Source organism: Danio rerio, chromosome 6 (genome assembly GCF_052040795.2).
Source record: "Danio rerio strain M-AB ecotype USA chromosome 6, GRCz13ab, whole genome shotgun sequence".
In the NCBI taxonomy this organism is placed as follows: domain Eukaryota; kingdom Metazoa; phylum Chordata; class Actinopteri; order Cypriniformes; family Danionidae; genus Danio; species Danio rerio.
This window is the reverse complement of record NC_141026.1, coordinates 11,155,384-11,176,580: the sequence shown is the minus strand read 5'-3', so window position 1 is coordinate 11,176,580 and position 21,197 is coordinate 11,155,384. Positions and strand designations below refer to the sequence as shown.

The following is a 21,197-nucleotide window of genomic DNA, read 5'->3' as shown; positions in this document are numbered from 1 at the left end:
GTTGATTTTTCATCACTAACTGAAGTATTGCATTATTTACAAATAATTTGTATTTAAGAATTGGTGGTTTTTAAGATCATTCAGAATAAGTTATTAAATAATTAGCTAATAATTAAAATAAACATGTATCTTATTATTCAGCATGTATTAATAGTTCATTTGTATGCAAATAAATGCTTTATTAACTTAACTTCATTTAATTTTATGACTTAATCTAAAGTGAGGACAATTTATGCTTTATTAATCCCTTATTAATGACAATTACATTAGTATCAAATTAAAAATATCTTTGCAATCCTATCTAAAAAATTAAATTACTGTAAAGTTTAAACATTGCTGAATAACAGGAGTGTCAAAATATAACAAAGTTGGATAAAAACAACAATATAATAATTTAACATTTTATGACACAACATTTCAATGTTATTTAGCTGTTTAAATGTTGTTTAAACGATGTTTAGATGTTTAAAAGTTAAGAGTGCAAAGATTTTTTTTTTTATTCTAAACAGTTTTAATTATGTATTTTTAAAAGAATAGAAATGAATAAAGGCATTTATTTTCTTTTTTTCTGTTTAGAATATATCTGAGCCTTCATTGTCGTTTATAAGGGCTTTATAAAGCATTAATAGTCCTCACTTTAGATTAGGTCACAAAACTGAATGAAGTTGAGTAAATAAAGTATTTATTAACATACAAATTAGCTACTACTATATGCCTGAATAATAAGAGTTATACATGGTAATATGAATAGTTTACTCATTCTGATCTTCAAAAACCACCAACTATGCTTGGATAACTGTTCTTTAATAATGCAATACTTAATTTAGTAATGAAAAACGAATCCTTAAAGTATGAAAATACAATGATTAAGCACATTATAGATGTGCTCACAAGTCAAGAACACAGCATTTGTAGCTGCAGTTATAAACCACTTACTAACATCTATTAATGTAGAGGTAATGCTTAACAGATAATGAATATATGCTATTGCTTAATGAATAGTTCTTAGTGTGTAATTATTTTAAAGTGTTACCAATTATTCTATTTTTAAACAATTATAATTGTTATGAATTTACGATTTTCTGCCTTTTAAACACATTTTTCTTCAACGTTCTCATTACCAAAATGTTTTCGATTTCTTTACCTTTTATTTTTACTGTAAAAACCAATTTGTTGACTTTACTTTACTTTAAAGATGAGTAAACCCATTGCTTTTAAAGTGATTAGTTGACTTTACAGAGTAAAACCCATTGCCTTAAATGTATTAAGTGAATAAACTGTTTATAATTATTCAAAATAAGTTCAGTAAATTCCAAGCTACTCCCTTTTTATAGTCAATAAAAAGTCAGTATACTCAACTTGTTGCTTTTAATTCAACGGGTTTACTCACTTTACTCAAGTTAAGTAACTGATCTGTTTTTACAGTGTATAGTTTCAAACATTTATGGTCAGAAAAGCTTTTATGGAATGAGAGAGGCATTAGTTGGGCCAGACGGAATCTGCGGACGGTTTTTGCTATTTCTGCGGAGAATTTTGGTAAAAGTCTGCGGATTTCTGCTGAATTGTTTTGGGAGTATCATAACTAAAACCTTAGTATATGAAATAAAAATTAATATATTTTTAACTTTTATTTAATGTTTAAAATGCAAATCCAATTAGATTCACTTTATTTGGTGAATAAAGCAAGTTTGTCATATATCAGAAAATATTACTGTACAAACTGCATTGTACATTAATCAGATGAACATTTTCGTATTAGTCAATAATATTACTGTAATTAATTTAAAAACTGAATAAAGAATATATATGAATGAATACACATTTACACACATTTACACAGAATTAATGATGGGTAAAAAATCTGCGGAATTCTGCACGCGCAGATTCCGGGTGGGCCTAGGCATAAGGCATTTGTTATTTATATCATAAAACATTATTACTATGTAATATGATAGTGCAATAATATTGTAAAAAATATGTTTAATGTGGATTAAATGTAATATAATCATGTGATGGCAAAGCTGAATCTAAACCGTTTGAAACCATTTAAGCAGTTCTGGAGAACAATGTCAATTATTCAAAGCAATGTCGTTATTCATCTTAAGCCATTTTTTAAGATCATTGCCAGTATTAAATGCTGTGGTTGAGCTACAAAGCAGCTGTACAGAGGACAACAGTGCCATCCTTCAGCCTTACTCAAATCTCAATGAAGTGATTTTCAGAATGTGAACGACTTTTAGTATTTATTAAATATATTCTTGCTGAAAGTATCAACTAAAAAAATCCCCAATCTTTTGACTCAAGTGTATTCTCAACAGGTTTGACCCATACACCCACTGACGCACTCAAACACACGATCATTTATGAGTACAACGAGCTCATCTTACCATCTGACCTTGCCGACTCTGAGAGTGTGTTTTGCTGTTGTGCGGCAGGTGTTGAACTTGTTCCTGGCCTTGCTGCTGAGCTCTTTCAGTGCCGATAATCTGGCCGCCACCGATGACGACAGCGAAATGAACAACCTGCAGATCGCCGTGGGCAGAATACAGAAAGGTATCGCTCTGGTCAAGTCCACTCTCCGTCAGTTCCTGCAAAGCCTCTTCTTGGCCGGCTCTAAACCACGCTCCCTAGATGAGGAGAAGCCCCTTGACGACCTCCACAGTGACGGCAAAGAGAACTGCCTGTCCAATCACGCTCCGGTAGCCGTCGATCTCACTAAGGACTATCTGAAGGAGGGCTGTGTCTCTCCTGGTAATGGGGTGGAGAGTCATGTAAAGTATGGAATTGAGGAAGGCGACTACATGTCGTTCATCCACAATCCCAGCCTCACGGTTACAGTACCGATAGCGGTGGGAGAGTCGGACTTTGAAAACCTGAACACGGAAGATTTCAGTAGCGAATCATCTGACGTGGAGGGAAGTAAAGAGGTAAGCCTGATTTCAATGACTAAACAGACATTTTTACTTTTAATATGCATTAAAATTCTTGTTTCAGTGTCGGAGAGAGTTGCTATATTTATCGTAATGTAAAAAAAATATGATATTTAATGGTGAATCTTGTTGATTTAGGTTTGTTTGTGATTCATCAGGAGTCAGTGTCTCTTTTGGCTGTAGGAGACAAACAGTTGTGTCGAGCCACATTGCCATTACATCATTCTCTGCACTGAGCTGCAGCCCATTGTGTGTGTATGTGTGTACATGTGTGTTCTACTGTGCCATGGGCTTCAGGCCAGTCTGACCCTGTTCATCTGCAGCTAGTTAAGACAGACCTCTGGGCACTTTAGCAGGTAGACTTACTGTGTATACTCATTATATCAGTACGCATTCTCATAAACATGCACTGTCTGGCACACACACAACCTCTCGCACACTCTAATGTGTATTATTTACGACCAACTGAGCAGGCATGGCATCATGCATCCAGACTATGAATGAGGCTGTTGAGGAAATTGCTAAATTCAGCATCCTTGCCCAGGGTGAAATTGAGTATGCTTAACTCTGTGTTTGTGTGTGTGTACAGGTTTATGAGGATACAAATTTGTATAACGACATGGGTATGATCTTATTGTACTCTTTTTAAGTGGTTTTCGAAGACATGCCTTGTATCCTCATAATTTAAAACTCTTAAAAATAATACTTTTATGAGGATATGTACTTGTATAAAGATATGGGTATGACCTAGTTCTACTTGTTTAAGGTAGTTCACGAAGACATCCCTTGTGTCCTCGTAATTCAAAACTCTTTAAAATTATACTTTGATGAGGATATGTCATTGTATAAAGACATTACTATTACCGTATAAAGACATTACTATTACCTATAGTTGTTCTCTATTAAGGTGGTTAATGAAGACATGCATTGTGTGCTCATAATCCAAAACTCTTAAAAATAATACCTTTATGAGGATATGTACTTGTATAAAGATATGGGAATTACCTAGTTGTACTCGTTTAAGGTGGTTTACGAAGACACGCCTTGTGTCCTTATAATTCAAAACTCTTAAAAATAATACTTTTATACTTTTTTGAGGATATGTAATTGTATAAAGATATGGGTATGACCTAGTTCTACTTGTTTAAGGTAGTTCACGAAGACATCCCTTGTGTCCTCGTAATTCAAAACTCTTTAAAATTATACTTTGATGAGGATATGTCATTGTATAAAGACATTACTATTACCTAGTTGGTCTCTATTAAGGTGTTTTATGAAGACATGCATTGTGTGCTCATAATCCAAAACTCTTAAAAATAATACTTTTATGAGGATATGTACTTGTATAAAGATATGGGAATGACCTAGTTGTACTTTATTAAGGTGGTTTATGAAGACATGTATTGTGTCCTCATAATTCAAATCTTAAAAATTATACTTTTATGAGAATATGCAATTGTATAAAGACATGGGTATGACCTTTTGTACTCGTTTAAGGTTGTTTACGAAGACATGCCTTGTATCCTCATAATTTAAAACTCTTAAAAATAAAACTTTTATGAGGATACGAACTTGTATAAAGATATGGGAATGACCTAGTTGTACTCGTTTTAAGGTGGTTTACGAAGACATGCCCTGTGTCCTTATAATTCAAAACTGTTAAAAATAATACTGTTATACTTTTTTGAGGATATGTAATTGTATAATGATATGGGTATGACCTAGTTGTACTTGTTTAAAGTCGTTTACGAAGACATCCACTGTGTCCTCGTAATTCAACTCTTAAAATTTATACTTTTATGAGGATATGTCATTGTATAAAGACATTACTATTACTGTACAGTATTCGTTTTATAGAAATACTATATCTCTTTCAACACCATTTGGAGGTGTCAATGTTGCTAAGCAACATATGTAAAACAACGTGAAGACTTGTGTGACCACTTTTATGCCTCTCCCAAGCTTGAAAATATAATTGTCTGAATCATAGAAACGCTACATTATGATCGTGTGGGGGGTTGAATCGAGATCGTGATCTTTTTTCGATTAATCATGCAGCCCTGATATGTTATTGTAAAAAGACATGGGTAGGACCTAGTTGGACTCTTTGAAGGTGGTTGATGAAGACATTCCTTGTGTCCTGGTAATTCAAAACTTTTAAAAATAATACTTAACTTCTATACTCTCATCAGGATAGGAAATTGTAGAAAGACATGGATATGACCTAATTTTACTCCTTTAAGCCTTGTGTCCTCATAATACAAAACGTTTAATCATACTCAAGGAGGAATTTTGACATTCACATTTTAGGGTTGGGGAAGAGGTAGTGTGAGGCCATATAAAAATCGGTCTTTACAGTATAAACTGCATTACGCCTATGGAGAGTAGTAATGTGTCTGTATGTGTGTGTGTGTGTTGTTGTATTCCAGCCCATTTCCATACTCTTCCAGCAGTACTGTCACTGTGCTTAATCTTTTCTCTCTCCCCACTTCTAACTTGATCTATTTCTATATCTTAATTGAAGTGGATGAGTGTTGCAGACGTTATTATCCATGTTATGTGAAGTGTGTATCTCCTCTCTGTGTGTGACCTGTTATTGCAGCGTTATGACAGACGAACCCCAGGTTTTCTCTGAAAGAGCCCTGTAAGAGACTCACCTTCCTCCTCACCCACACTAACCATGGAGACTGCCTTTGTCATCTAAATCAGACCAAACTCTCGTCTATCTCTCTCTCATTTTATCTCTCTTTTTGGATCGGATTGCCCTTTTGTTTTTCGTTTCTCAATGCCTGTGCCCTTCCCTCCCTCTTAAACAACCCTATTTTGCACCGAAGAGAGACAGCTGTCAGCCTTTTTTTTTGTTTTTGTTTTGGTTGGTCGTTTTCCACATGACTTTGTGTTTCTGTTGTAGCACTGGGCTTCTTTGCAGTACCTTCAGTCATATGGAATGAGCAAGATCATCATTTTACATCAATAGCCCATCGAACATCTTTCTGTTACATTAGCTTGTTTTTGTTTTTTCGTACAAGCTATCAGTGAGCATTCAGAGCTAAATTACTCCAAAGTGGGAAGTGGTTGAGTGTGCATGTGTATGTGTGTGTGTGAGAGGAGAGGTGAGCTTTGATAATCAGGAAACCTTACTTATTGCAGTACAACAGTTACTACATTGGTTGATACTGCATATTAGAAGGAAGAAAGCTAGTTGATTTAGCATTGTGTAAACAATTGGGTGGTGGTTGCAAATACTGTAACTTATATGCATATTAGATGGCTGATTATCATAATGCTATTTACAATATGCAGATATTCCTACTGTTTAATATAATGCACTGTACACTGCTGCAGTAGTGGGAATCTGTCTTGATAGCAGTCAGCCTCTAGAATGTGTGTAATTACATTTGTGCCGTTTGATTGTGCATATACAGTACAATCAGGAGGTTCTGCTCTCCGAGCCAATGGTTAATTTAGAAAGATACTTGATGATAATTTGACTTCACAACTTCTGTGCCTCCTTATACGTGTTACATCTGTTCCTAATCAGATCTGAAGGCATGAACTGGATGTTAGGGAGTAACAGGGGATTAGGAAGCCAAATCAGAACCTTTACACTTTAATCCATCAATTAGATTTGCTTCAGATCCGACATAAAAACAAATCTTTGAGATTATTGAGAAGCTCAATTAGGGCAGGTTGTTCAGGTATGCTCAGCCTCTTATATCACTACTGTGATTAAAATGTTAGAGACTTTCTGGAAGATTCTGAAATTGCACACAGCATGCTTACATCATTCCCCCGCGCCGCATTAGCTGGGTGCCACAGCAACCAGTGCTCCAGCTCAGTTTTAGACAGCATTCTCCTCTATGTATTTTTGATATTATTTAACCTTGTTGTTTTTCTAACTGACCCATTTATGAATGCAGTAGAGGGTCAGTAACTGACCCACACATCAGTTAGCCTAAGAAGTACACTGTGGTCAGGAATACTTCACTATTGTGTCAAATAATGAGTTCAAACCCAATTCCTCAGGTCTGCAATAACATCAAACAATATAACCAGCAAATATTTTCATTGCAGAAGCTTTTATATTCTTGTTTTGCAAAACAACAGTAGCTGCATTTCTGTTACCCCTCAAATTGCGCAAAATGAAAACTGCAAATTAAGAAAAAAAAAACCTCCCATGTACCGTCTTTATTGATTAAACATTCGGATACAATAGATGTAAATCTATTAACATCTTTCACCATGATTTTCAGGAAAAAATCATCTGTTTTAAGTCTAACATCCTAAACACTTATCAAAATTTAGCAAATAGCACAAATCTTTTGCGCAATTCTGTAATGGAAACCAAGCTATTGTCTTTAACCACTTCAATAACATCTTAATAGTAACCATTACTATAAAACTTATGTCATGCAGTGGGAACTGATGGGTTAATTTTCCCAAGAACATATTACTTGTTTTCCCCTTGTTAGTTTCCAGTTAAACTCGTTTTCCCTAAAATGCTGTCTCAGACTTAGCATGTGGCTCTGGTGTTAGTTAACGCTAATGCGGCTCCCCTCCTCTTCAAACTGACTGGCGGACCAAAGCTTGACCACTGCTTAACGGAATGGACTTCCAGCCTGTGTTTTCATGTCAATCAAGGGATTGCACTCAATGGGGTGGGCTCATGTGATAATCTGAATCATGCCAATCCAAATGTATTGGGATTATCCAATAGAAACCATTTGTTTTGTTTTTTTTGGGAAGGGGTGGGGCAAGGTAAGGGGTTGTCATTTGCACTGGACATGAAAATACTCAAAGCACTCAACATTTGATGACAAGATCACAAGCTTGGATGAGAATTAATGCACCTTGAGAAACAAAAAAACATGCATGAGGAAGGAATGAAGGCACATCAAATGTACCCACAGCTGACTGTGAGATTAAACGGTGAAGCCAGAGGCGCTTGTCTTCATGCCTGGCTGCTAATTAGAGAATCAATTCAATGAATCAAATCAACCTCTAAATCCACGGGCTTGTAGGTACTTTTGAATGATCTGAAACTGCATGAGACTTGAGAATTACTGCAAAAGGAATCTGGACGAGATGGTGTGCTGCAGTCCAGCCTAATCTTGTGCGCGTATGTGTGTGTGTGTTTTGTTTGTTTGCTTTTTTGTGTCTGATCGTGTGGCTGCATGGATGCCTGTTTAGAAGCTACCTGTCGATACGGTTCTCAGTTCCTCGGAGGGGAGCACAGTGGATATTCGCCCCCCTGGAGAGGGGGCAGAGTCTGTCGAATTGGAGCCGGAGGAGTCCCTGGACCCAGAGGCCTGCTTCACAGAAGGTACTTGTTTGAATGCAATAATACCAAGATAGGGCCAGTTTGTTTGGCTGTCAAGCTGTTTTAGTCGTACGGTAGTTATGCAGTACACTGAAAATACACTGGGGTTAAACAATGACTCTGAAACACTGGCCAATTTAGTGTTTGAGCTTTCATGGCTAAATTTGACCAGCCTGGTGGATAGTTTTTATTAATTGCATACAGGGCCGGAGCAAGCTGAACTGCCGCTCTAGGCAGAGGACGATCACGCCGCTCTCAACCCCAATGTGAAAATGAAAGTGACCGGTTATGATAATGAAGTGAGGTGTCGCGGACCTCTTTTCCGGCGCACTATGCGCGGATATAACTGAGGACGCGCGGGTGCTGAGGGAGGGAGGTGTCGCGGACACTGCGCTCTCTATTCTGCCGCCCCATGCGCGGATATAACTGAGGACATGCGGGTGCGGATGGAGGTGTCGCTGACGCCGCCCTCTTTATTGTAGTCTATGCATGAATATTTCTGAGGATGCGGGTGGTAAGGGAGGTGTCGTGGACATAACTGAGGATGTGGGTGGTAAGGGAGGTGTCGTGGACGCCGCCCTCTCTATACTGCCCCCCTAGGCGGCCACCTAGGTCGCCTCTATGAATGCGCCAGCCCTGATTGCATATTTCAGCAGTAAGAGCAGAGTGTGAAGGTTTAATTAGCAGAGTGGTAGCACAGTTTTGGCTGGTTCGCTTTGCTTCTGTCTCCCGCTATCCTGATCCATTCGTGCCGTTTCAACTTCTCCTTTGATCAGGCTCATCATCAGATTTGCTCTTAGTTTTAAAAAAATTGCAAGACCTCAAAAATTGTAACTATTTAAAAATGATTGAACTTTTACTACACCAAATGAATGTAAAATGATATAATTATGATTCTGTCAGTGTATTGTATGTATATCAGAGATGTAAAAGATATTTTTTGGGAAAATATTGCAATAATGCAATGTTGTGCATAGTTTGACTAACAAAATGTACAAACTGGCCCCTTTATGTCATATGTAGTGCCACAGCAAGACTTCTAGTATTACATTTCTGGGACTACTTTAAGGAGTAGACTTTCCACTGAGCTCAATTTTTCTACTGTCTGTTCACATTAAGGGACTCGTTTCTGTGTTTCTTTTGCTCAGGCTGTGTGATGAGGTTTCAGTGCTGTCAGGTCGATGTGGAGAAGGGATATTTCAGCAGTAAGAGCAGAGTGTGAAGGTTTAATTAGCAGAGTGGTAGCACAGTTTTGCTTAAAATATTGCAATGCACAAAATGCCTCTGAGTACACCTTTACTGACTTTCCCACATCCAAAAGAGTTACGGTGTGGATAACCCCCAAAGAAGCATACCACCCAGATTTGTCATGCCCAAAGTGAAGGACTGAAGGGTTACAATTTCATGCACTAGGCCCAATACTTGTGCTAGATGGGCTCGTCACTCCCAAGGACTACCGAACCATTCTGGAGGACCATGTGCACCCAATGGTTCAAAGATTGTATCTTGAAGGTGATGTCGTGTGTCTGAATGATCCACAAATGCACCAAGCAAGACTGGTAACAGACTGGTTTGAGAGGTGAACATGAAAGTGAAGTTGAACATCTTCCATGGCCTACACAGTCACCAGAACTAAATATTATTGACTTGGCCACTGTTCTGCATTGCAACAAGCACTGCTCAAAATCCCCATGGCCACTATGCAGGACTTGTATCTCTCTTTCCTAAGAATGGATGCTGTATTGGCTGAAAAAGGTGGCCCTTCACTATACTAATCAATTATTGTGGTCTAAAACCAGGCATTTCAGTTTCATTGTCCAACCCCTGTATCTGTTAATTAACAGTATCTGTATTAAAATTAAATTCAGTGGAAAATCTGTCCACTACTGACTTCATGAATTTAACTTTACAGTTTAACAGTGTTTTTTACATTGACATTAGTTTGAAACAATATATTGTATAAGCAATAATAATAATAATATAGAATTAAGTTGGTAAAATAACAGAAAAACATGACTTATCAACAGGTTTAAGTATTATGTCCAGCACAAACCAAGACAATATATCTCATCAAGCTATCAAAATGTCAATAGAAGTCACTTTTTTAAACTTTTATTTTTTTACATTACATGTTGTTAGATAAAAGATAAATGTCATAGTATATGAAAATATATGGTCTGAATTTAGTTTTTTGTGTTGGTCTAAAAATTGTAATTGGATAAATAAAAGGATGTGTATCAGCCAATATAATTCAAGCCATCAACAGTCCTCTAGTATATAAAAGTTCACCTATGAGTTTTATTCCAGACTCCTTCCAAACTCCTTTCCTTCAACTAACAATGAGCTGTTCTGGCTATTCATTTACAGTAGATCATTTATAGTAGGTTGTATTGATTATTGCTAATCAATGGTTTACAAGCTACTGAGCCATTGTTGGCTATTTGGGCTGTTTTTGTAGGTTATACAGTCTTTCTAGTTTATTACCCATAGCTAACCTGTTAATGGGAGTCTGTTAATTAAGAAAAAACAGCAACTTTTGCTGTGTATTCGAGGATTGCATTGGCTTATGCTAAGATTGATGGGTGGATTGATTTTAAGGGCAAAAGGACAGTAATGTTTTAACAATCAACTGAGAATTTTCATTATTGTCACCCGACTTCATTGTGGCCATTTTTCTGAATCAATTTCTAATTAGTCTTGGATAGCTTTTTTCTCTTTGAATATTCTGCTTCTCGCTAAGAGTTTGAGTATTTCGGACCTATTCTAAGAATTCTTAGAATAATGTTTCTATAAGTTTATGGAACAAATGGCAATATTTAATCCCAGTGGCATTTCATCTAATAAATAAGTACACATAATGAGCATTATTAGCAGTGATTAATTTGTAAATCAACAATTCCCGGAACAAAACCAAAAAATTAAAAGTTACCGCGACCGACGTTCACAAAACAATTTCAGTTTTCCTGGAACATGATGTCATTAAAAGATGATAGCGCAAAAAATCAGTATCACATTTCTGAATGGTATTTAATCATTTTGTGCCATATAACATTATAGATCAGTCGATGATAATAAAAACATGTAGCTACAAACATAAATCGTATGAACAATCATTATTCAGTTTACTTTACCAAGTAAAAAAAAAATAATTAAAAGAATCACTCAGTCTAATATTCAGGAAGAGCCCACAGTTAGCTCTTCTGTCATGTTTTCTGGCTGGTTCGCTTTGCTTCTGTCTCCCGCTATCCTGATCCATTCGTGCTGTTTCAACTTCTCGTTTGATCAGGCTCATCGTCAGATTTGCTCTTAGTTTAAAAAAATGCAAGACCTCAAAAATTGTAACTATTTAAAAATGATTGAACTTTTACTACACCAAATGAATGTAAAATGATATAATTATGATTCTGTCAGTGTATTGTATGTATATCAGAGATGTAAAAGATATTTTTTGGGAAAATATTGCAATAATGCAATGTTGTGCATAGTTTGACTAACAAAATGTACAAACTGGCCCCTTTATGTCATATGTAGTGCCACAGCAAGACTTCTAGTATTACATTTCTGGGACTACTTTAAGGAGTAGACTTTCCACTGAGCTCAATTTTTCTACTGTCTGTTCACATTAAGGGACTTGTTTCTGTGTTTCTTTTGCTCAGGCTGTGTGATGAGGTTTCAGTGCTGTCAGGTCGATGTGGAGAAGGGAAAATGGAAGAGTTGGTGGATTCTCAGGAAAACCTGCTTTATCATAGTAGAGCACAACTGGTTTGAGTCCTTCATCATCTTCATGATTTTACTCAGCAGCGGAGCACTGGTGAGCACCCACACAACCATAACAAACACAATACAACCACCCACTCACAACCGGCCCGATCTCTGTTACTAGCTGTTGAAATGTGTTGATGTGTACAGTTGATGTCAGAATTATTATTGTTCCCCCCAATTTCTGTCTAACAGAGAGATTTTTTTTCCAACACATTTCTAATCATAACAGTTTTAAGACCTAATTTCTAATTGATTTCTTTTATCTCTGCCATTATGACAGTACATCATATTTTACTTTTACTCAAGATACTCGTGTTCAGCTTAAAGTGACATTTTAAGTCTAACAGGGTTAATTAGGCAAGATAGGGTAATTAGGCAAGTCACTAGCTATGTTTCCATCTACCTATGTTTATACGCATTTTGGATATTTTGAAAATGCCCATGAAAACTTATGCGATTTTATTATAAGAGATCATGTGATGATGAAAACCAGCAGGCTGACCACATTGTAAAACATCAAAAATCTTGTTTCTCGATTCTAAAACGCCTTAATCATTTTTCTATTAGGTTTGTTATATGTTACGATAACCAGCGATCATTCACTGGAGATCGCTGGTTTCCTCTTTCTTCATGAACCTCACTTCCGCATTCCCCAGGACTACATTTCCATACATGCACTTCTTCCAATCACGCACGCCTGGTCACTCATCTTCCTGATTACATCACCAGCTGAAACCTGTTACAGAGACTGATTACACACAGTATTTAAGCAGCACACACACTCATTCACATGGCCGAGTCTTGTCTACTGTTTGGTGACATTTCTACGCGTTTCTCCCGATCTTGTTTCTCCGTGTCTGTACCTAGCTTCGTTTCCTAGTTATCCTGTTTAGCCGCCAGCCTTTCGATCTTTTGCCTGTTTACCGACTTCGACTCTGGATTTGCCCGTATATGCCTGTTCATACCTGTTTTGACCATTGCTTGCCTGACCAACGAATAAACCTGCATTTGGATCTTACCTTCTGTTGTTGGTGTCACTCCCCGGCGTAACATATATTAATAATGATCTCCAGAATAGTCAAGTGTGTCTGTACTCCATGTCTCAGGCCTTCAAGCGCCATCACGCATTCATTGCATGTCGGCATTTGTCTTCTGATGTGCACGTCATTTATTAAATACGGAAAAGACTCGCGCAGCTTCTCCTACCGCATCAAGGTCTATTTTTACTTTTAATATTTGGTTCCAGTTAATCAGAAACTGACTATTTGGTTCTCGTTGTACTCGTTGGATGGAAACTTTGCTTTATTTGCACTTCTTTTTTGCCATATTTCTGTTTAATAATAAATTGAATTTGCATCTATTGATGGAAGCATAGCTATTATATAATAATGGTTTGTTCTTTAAACCAGGGGTTCTCAAACTTTTCAGTCCACGATCACCAAAATAACAATGCTAGTGATGCGTGACCCCCTATATCCTCTGAGGTGGTTATAAATATATAAACCTTACACATCCGCACACACATACCAACAGGCCCAAGTCTATTCATCATATAATTTTGAAGAACACCACTCGGAGACTATCCTGCATGTTTGGTTGTGGCTTGTATTTATGTTTAATGTACATGAGTGCCGTAAAGATGTCAGAAAGTTTAACCTGGTGCATTAAAATCAATGTGCTGTCTCTTTAATATTACATAATCACCCCAGGGGTCGCAAAAAATGGAAAGGCTGATGGCTTTTTATTTGCATGTTTTTTTAATGTAACTAGTGACTACTATTATTTACTTCTGTTGGTTATGGATAAAATATGATATTCTAGTAGTTTAATAAAATTAATTAGATTTTTGTAAATCCCCAAGCGACCCCCCGTCATTGTCTCATGATCCCTCAGGGGGTCCCGACCCCCACTTTGAGAGCCACTGCTTTAGACAATCAAAAAAATACTGCTTAAGGGCGCTTGTAATTTTGACCTGCTTTTATTCTATTATTTTATTCTATAATAAAACAAATAAGACTTTCTCCAGAAAAAAAAGGAAATACTGTGAAGAATTCCTTGCTCTGTTAAACTTTGGGAAATATTAGAAAAAGTAAAAACCCAGTAGGCACAGGACATTAACATGACGTCAGATTGACGTCGTACCCCAACATTGTAGTGACGTACTGTAGTAATTGTTTGGAAATGAAAATCGGGTTGACGTCAGAACCCAACATCTGATCGACATCCATGTCCAACGTCCAACTTAAAATCAACCAAATATCAACATCTAATTATGTTACAGCTTGACGTTGTGTGGACGGTACCACTATGATGTCCATCAGATGTTGAATTTTGCTCACCATACCTGACAAATAAATGTAATTTGACATCAATATGATGTTGGTTTAAGATGTTGGCTCGAAGTTGGATTTTCGGTCACTTTCCAACAAAACCTAAAATAAACAAAATATTAGACGAAAACATTTGACGATGTTATTGGACATCAAAGTAATGTTGCCTTTTGGTGCTGGCTAGACAATGAATTTTTGTCACCTGACGTCACAACTTACAATTGAAGTCAGAATTATTAGCCACCTGAATTATTAGCCCCAGTTTATTTTTTCCCCAATATCAGTTTAACGAAGAGAAACTCCATTAAACTCCGTTTTTTTCAACACATTTCTAGGTCTGTAGACTAGCTACAGTATATAGCTTAAAGGGGCTAATAATTTTGACCTTGAAATGATGTTTAAAAAATTATTTTATTCCAGTGGAAATAAAACAAATAAAACTTTCTCCAGAAGAAGAAATATTATCAGACATACTGTGGAAATGTCTTTGCTCTGTTAAACATCATTTGGGAAATATTTTAAAAAGAAAAAGAAATTCAAAGGGGGGCTAATAATTCTGACTTATAATATTAACATCTTATGACATTGTGTGCCTGCTGGGAAAAATCGTAGGAGGGCTAATAATTTTGACTGTATATGTTTGTGTTCAGGCTTTCGAGGATATTTACATCGAGCAGCGCAAGACCATAAAGACGGTGTTGGAATATGCAGATAAAGTCTTCACATATATATTCATCCTGGAGATGCTTCTGAAGTGGGTTGCATACGGCTTCGCCAAATACTTCACTAACGCCTGGTGCTGGCTTGACTTCCTGATTGTTGATGTATGTATGGAGCGTATCTATTACTTTGCAGCTGTATAGTATGCTGTATGTGACTGAATGTGTGTGTTTATTGCACAGGTGTCGTTGGTGAGTCTGGTTGCAAATGCTCTTGGTTATTCTGAACTAAGTGCCATTAAGTCCTTGAGAACACTGCGTGCTCTTAGACCTTTGAGAGCATTGTCACGCTTTGAGGGAATGAGGGTAAGACACACACACACACACACACACATTCATGCATCATGCACAGTATGCTGTGATTTATGCAAGTAGGACCTGTTCCAGGATGCCTAACCTTAGTTTTGATAAACCCTTAACATCATGGTAGGGTGATTGGGTGGTAAAAAGATGCTAAAGAAAAATCAAGATTTCTTTCATGGAGCAAAATTTGTGCGTTTTTTTTTAAGCTTAATTAAGGCAGTTTTTTTATTTTTTATTTTACAATTTTCACTTTTTAATTTACCCTTTGCAAACCCACCCCTTCTTTTCGCTGTCTGACATGGGTCAATTTTACCTGTGTTGTCTTTTATGTTTAATACTTAAATTTAAACAGATTTTTCATTCATTCTTTTTCTTGTCAGATTAGTCAAATTACAAAATTCTTACAACTTACAATCCTCAACAGCGGTTCATATTAAACACAAGTTGGCTTGGTAAATGATACGAGAAATTCTTGTTCTGGGACAAGTATAGAAGGTGATGCCAAACATAAACTGGGTCAAAAAATATATTTTTACATTAAATAGTGGCTCAAATACCATTAATTTCGCATTAAAAATAGTGATAATAGATTTTTTGCTTTCATTTGGCTCATTTAAAGCTTTATTAATGAATATCACATCCACATCTCAAAATCCAATCAGCAACTAATATATATATGTGTGTGTGTATATGTGTGTATGTATGTATGTATGTATGTACTGTATGTATGTACATATATATATATATATATATATATATATATATATATATATATATATATATATATATATATATATAATATTATATTATATTTATATATTATATTATATTTATATATTTATATATTATATATATTTTATATATATTATAACTTAAATGGATTAGATGACGCTTTCTTTCTTTTTTGATAAGCTTTTACAATCAGAAGTACATTAGATGTACAGATGTACGCTTTAAAATTGTGATACAAAAACAGAAAGAATGTAGTTTTAATCCCAACCATAAAATCTGATTGGTTCATATTATCGCTGTCCTTAGAACAGTGAAGATACTGCATCTGAACTGAAACATGCCCTACTTGAGAATGTCATATTAAGAAGCATACTCACTGAAATATTGTTTGGTGTTTTAAATGTTATTATTGTCTTGCATGCCTTTGTTGAACATTATTGAGGACTTCACACATAATATAAATGAGTATTGTAGTGTTTTAGTGCGCATGCCTCTCTGCACGTGCAGTGGTGAAAGCTCTGATCTATTCTTATGATTCTGTGGTGATTGTTGTAGTGTTGTTTGTGACTTGACCTTACATTTCTTTCTCTGTTATGTGTCTCTTTTCATTTGCAGTAAACAAATGTTGTGACGTCATCGTGTCTCCACAAGGTTTTTTTCTGTTTTCATTTTATTTTGTTTTCTCCACATTTTGGTAACTCTGAGAGTGCGATGCACCTCTGTAAGATGTTTATATGAAAGAGTATTATGGTTTATGAACATATATTTACAATTGGTAATAGAAAGAACAGCAGGATAAAAGGCATTTTTTCAAATACTAATTTTTTAGCTAATAAATCTTAAAGGGGGCCTATTATGCCCCTTTTTACAAGATCTAAAATAAGTCTCTGACGTCCCTAGAGTGTGTTTGAAGTTTCAGCTCAAAATACCCAACAGATAATATTTATAAATCTTTGAAACTGTCCCTTTTAAGGTCTTTGCACACTGAAATGCGAAATTTGCGTATGCATTTTTTTCGTATTCATATGCGAAAATTTCATTACGTAAACAAGCCTTGCACACTGAGTCCGATGGATATTAATTAATCTGTTACAAAAAAACGCAAAACATTTCGGTGTTACTTCAAGCAGTGATACTTTGTTCTCCTCTCTCTTTTTCAAAGTAGAAAAGGAAAAAGGCATAGACTGCATATTGTGTTAATGCAATACTGCATTGAGGAAGGTGAGTTCAGCTCATTTTCAAAGAGCTGCTCAGGATTAACCCCAAATACAAAGTTTATTTCAGGAAATCAGTGGAATTTTGATATATTGCTTGTGATACTTCACACATTCACATACTTAAACAAATCCTGAACAGAGACTGGCAGTGCTTACAGACATTATAATAGATGGCGGCCATGTTGACATGTCAAAGCAACGAATCGAAAACGGACCAAAATTCGTCAAGCTTTCTTTTATAACACCTATGAGCAGTACATCAAATCCAGCATAGGAGTTCTCAACTGTCCGCCACATTCTTTATTTTATGCACTGTTTGTCATAAAATTATCTATAGCTCAAGTGACCGCATTTTGTATTTAGCTTTTCAGTCGTGTGGTGGCTCTGACCTGTCAAAACACTTTTCAGTAAGCTTTTTTCGGATATGAAAAGCGGGGAAAAAAAAAACAAACCCGGTTCTAATTTGATGAAAATGAAAGCTTCGGAGGTAGTGAGTCAATATGATTCACTCAACATAAGGACGTATTTATTTTTTAACGCACAAAATTTATGGATAAAAAAATTTCAGATTTAGCGTGCAATAACCTTTAGGTTTTGATACTAATTGTGCCATTTTGGTAGCTGTTGCTTAAAATTCAAATGAGATTGTGCTCCAAGTCCTCTTTTCAAAATTGGCCGGAGCTACAAATGCCTATGTGTCAGCATAGTGGCAGGCTCAAAAATAACACTAACTTCCTATGCTAATGAGGGAGAAATCGTCACTAATAGGTAAAAACTTTCCACCTCTGATGATACTTACAAATGGTGAACGTCAAGCATGTCAATGTTAGTGTTTCTGCAGACTGTTATTATGAAGTGTGATTAATAAAAATAAAATTAAGATATTTTTACTGTTGGAAGCTGGTTATATTCACACACTGTTGCCACACAGCTGTTTAAACCCCTTGTAAAAGTGTTTCTGTATAATAGGTCCCCTTTAATGTAGTATTAAATAGGTGTAGCAGTGCTGTTCCTAAAACCCTAACCTTTTAAAGCTTATCTTGTAATTTCCCACAATCGTATTATCTTTATCTTTGCAAAGGATTTAGCTTTTACTAGCAAAAAAGCCATCTAATGTAGAAGCTCTATTCACAGTAGTTTCCACAGCTCTTGTCTCTATAGCAAGAGTCTCTGAACATGAAGTGAACGTGTGTTTAGATGTCTGTGTGACGTGTTGCGTTTCTGTTTTTGTAGGTGGTAGTGAACGCTCTTCTTGGAGCCATACCTTCCATCATGAATGTGTTGCTGGTGTGCTTGATCTTCTGGCTGATCTTCAGCATCATGGGGGTGAACCTCTTTGCCGGGAAATATTACTATTGCGTTAATATCACCAACGACGAGCTGTTTCCCGTCAGTGTGGTCAACAATAAGTCTGATTGCTATGCTCTGATTCAAAACAATGATACAGCGCGCTGGAAAAACGTGAAGATTAATTTCGATAATGTGGGAGCCGGATACCTGGCACTTCTGCAAGTGGTAAATGAATGTTTTGCTGAAGATGAGGTTGTCTGTTGTATTAAGACTTTTTATTCATACTTATCTTACTTTTCCCAAGGCCACATTTAAAGGATGGATGGACATCATGTACGCAGCTGTAGATTCTCGTGATGTAAGTGTTTTTTACTATCCCTGTTACTCTTTAAAATATCCTAATAATATAGTATGTAAATAAATGATGGATTTTTTTCATAACTACGCAAAATACATTTGTAGTAAAGTCTTAAATTCATAAAGATATGTAATTAAAGGGGCTCTATGAACGTTTTTGACTCTTCCTAAAGCATAAAATCACCATAATATGTTAAAAAAAAACATGCCAAGTGAACATTGTTCTTTATCTAAAAAATATTAAAGTCAGACATTCTGCTTTGAAAATGTTTGTTACGTGCCAGAATGTCTGTCTTTGTGTTGGTTCTTTTAACTTTCCCAATGCCACTTTAGCCAATTATAATTTAGCACTCAAGTTTCCCTTTAAGGAAAACAGTGTATTTCATTCATTTAGTCAGAAAGACTCTCAAAGTGTGCATCCGTGATCAAAATGCGATCATAAATATTACAAATGTAAACATTATGTGAGCAGGTTACATGTAATCCCGTGTCCTAACAACACGCTGCGTGATGAGATTTGCAGTTAGAAGCAATTTGGCTTTTTTCACCAGATAAAAACATGATAGAAATTTAAATACAGCCACTCAGAAGCACAGAACAGTGCACTTACTGCACTCCAACAAAATGGTAAGATTTACAATCAAATTAATACATATTGAACCTCTTTAACATTATTATATGTGCATGCTGAATCACTGATATTTGTTAACTTGGCTTGCACTGAGTCACAGTTCTAAAGTTCAGCTTCAAATGGTTTATTTTATTTTCAGGATCTGAGATTAACTATCTGCTGCTGCTTTCAGTAGTATGGCAATAAATGTCACCTAAAATGACATTCAAACTCACATTATTAGCATTTAACACTGAATAAAGCACATGAGATGTACCTTTGGTGATCGTTTTTCACTTTTGAGAAATAGAAGCCGTTTCTAAAATAGAAATTTTAGGTGTTTGGACAAAAACTCCTTTTAGTATGGAAAATATTTCTTCTATTGTGTACCGTTGCTTTTAGTTAGAAAACAGTTAAAATCAGCCTTAAATCAGCCTTAAGGTTCGATAGTCAGGCACACTCATGTCAATCTGTTAACTTTGCGCTTTGTTTCAGGAGTGCAATATCTAGTTCAATTACTGAGTGTCAAACTTGCATACCGCACCTTTAATTGTCACATAACTTCCAACATATTCCTCCGTTTTTTTTTTCTTTCCAGTATAAATATCACAGTATCATTTACTCCAAATACATTTCCGTTTGACTTGTTTACATGTGTACTGACTTAAGAATCTTTAGATATCTAGACAATTTACAACAACAGTAAATTTCCCTAATGTTTGGGAGCAAAAATATTCAAACCTTTAGACGTAAAACAAAGACCTACAGTAACTAAAACTAAAACCTTAATTGTGTTAAATAATTGTGCGTTTACAATCAATTTACCTTAAGGGCGTCACACCCCGGATGCGCCGCGACACTGTGCGCACATGACAGTAGAAAGTATCACACACCAGACGCACCAGACTCACATTCGCATGGTATTTTAAAGGAAACTAATCAGATGGCGCTCTATAAACTTTGTCCTGAATCGTGGCTGGGCGCGCCGACACCCACCGACTTGCAGTACCGGTGTGTGTACCCTGATAGAAAGCTATGTTTAGAATTCTAAAATGCATGCGAGCGGCACTTCTGGTGTGCGACCTGCTTTAGAAATCAATTTACATTTGTGTTTCCTTCAAATCATTTAGAATTCACTTAGCTTCCTAAAATAAAAGCTTTTTTCTGTGTTTGTGAATGTGCTAATGAAGATTAATAATGCAAATGTGTAATAACATACAGCATTTCTCTTACTCACAGTTGGAGCAACAGCCTGTCTATGAAACAAACCTTTACATGTACCTGTACTTCGTCATATTCATCATCTTCGGCTCCTTCTTTACCCTCAACCTCTTCATTGGTGTCATCATCGATAACTTCAATCAGCAGAAGAAAAAGATAAGTATTAAAACTGAGGACGATGAATCCAAGCACCTAAACACCACCGTACAGCCAATAAGGAATGTTTATCATTCACTCGAAACCTCAAATCTGCCTCTGCCATTTTCGGTTTACTTTCAAAGAGGTGTAATGTGATACTGTATGTACACAGTCTCTGGTTTTGTTTAGTGAGCACAATGGTACCTTATTGAACTGGTTTTGTTTGTAAAGCACACACAATGCTAGTCTTTTGAGAGATAAATGCGAC

The 21,197-nt window shown here is 36.1% G+C and overlaps 1 protein-coding gene and 2 long non-coding RNA genes across 11 annotated transcripts in view; 2 read left to right on the top strand and 1 right to left on the bottom strand.

The window, feature by feature from the left end:
• The window catches only part of LOC147843375 (uncharacterized), a 704,457-nt gene that overhangs the window by 244,883 nt on the left and 438,377 nt on the right, over positions 1-21,197 (top strand). The window lies entirely within an intron of this gene.
• The window catches only part of scn1lab (sodium channel, voltage-gated, type I like, alpha b), a 76,992-nt gene that overhangs the window by 48,797 nt on the left and 6,998 nt on the right, over positions 1-21,197 (top strand). For 4 of the 9 annotated variants that reach the window (XM_087255686.1, XM_087255687.1, XM_087255688.1 and 1 more), the window contains 8 exons: positions 2,436-2,927; positions 8,121-8,253; positions 11,907-12,061; positions 14,993-15,166; positions 15,245-15,367; positions 18,547-18,828; positions 18,908-18,961; positions 20,810-20,947. In XM_087255686.1, the coding sequence (XP_087111812.1) occupies positions 2,436-2,927; positions 8,121-8,253; positions 11,907-12,061; positions 14,993-15,166; positions 15,245-15,367; positions 18,547-18,828; positions 18,908-18,961; positions 20,810-20,947 (1,551 nt within the window). Of the gene's footprint in view, positions 1-2,435; positions 2,928-5,532; positions 7,787-8,120; positions 8,254-11,906; positions 12,062-14,992; positions 15,167-15,244; positions 15,368-16,711; positions 16,748-18,546; positions 18,829-18,907; positions 18,962-20,809; positions 20,948-21,197 lie in introns of those variants that run through there. The other 5 variants (XM_087255689.1, XM_087255690.1, XR_015492805.1 and 2 more) reach the window with 4 other exon arrangements.
• Positions 1,893-7,249, bottom strand: LOC141386189 (uncharacterized). The gene is made up of 3 exons (XR_015493353.1): positions 4,526-7,249; positions 3,936-4,294; positions 1,893-3,677 (listed from the first exon to the last, which is right to left on the bottom strand). It is a non-coding gene; the product is annotated as an uncharacterized LOC141386189 (long non-coding RNA).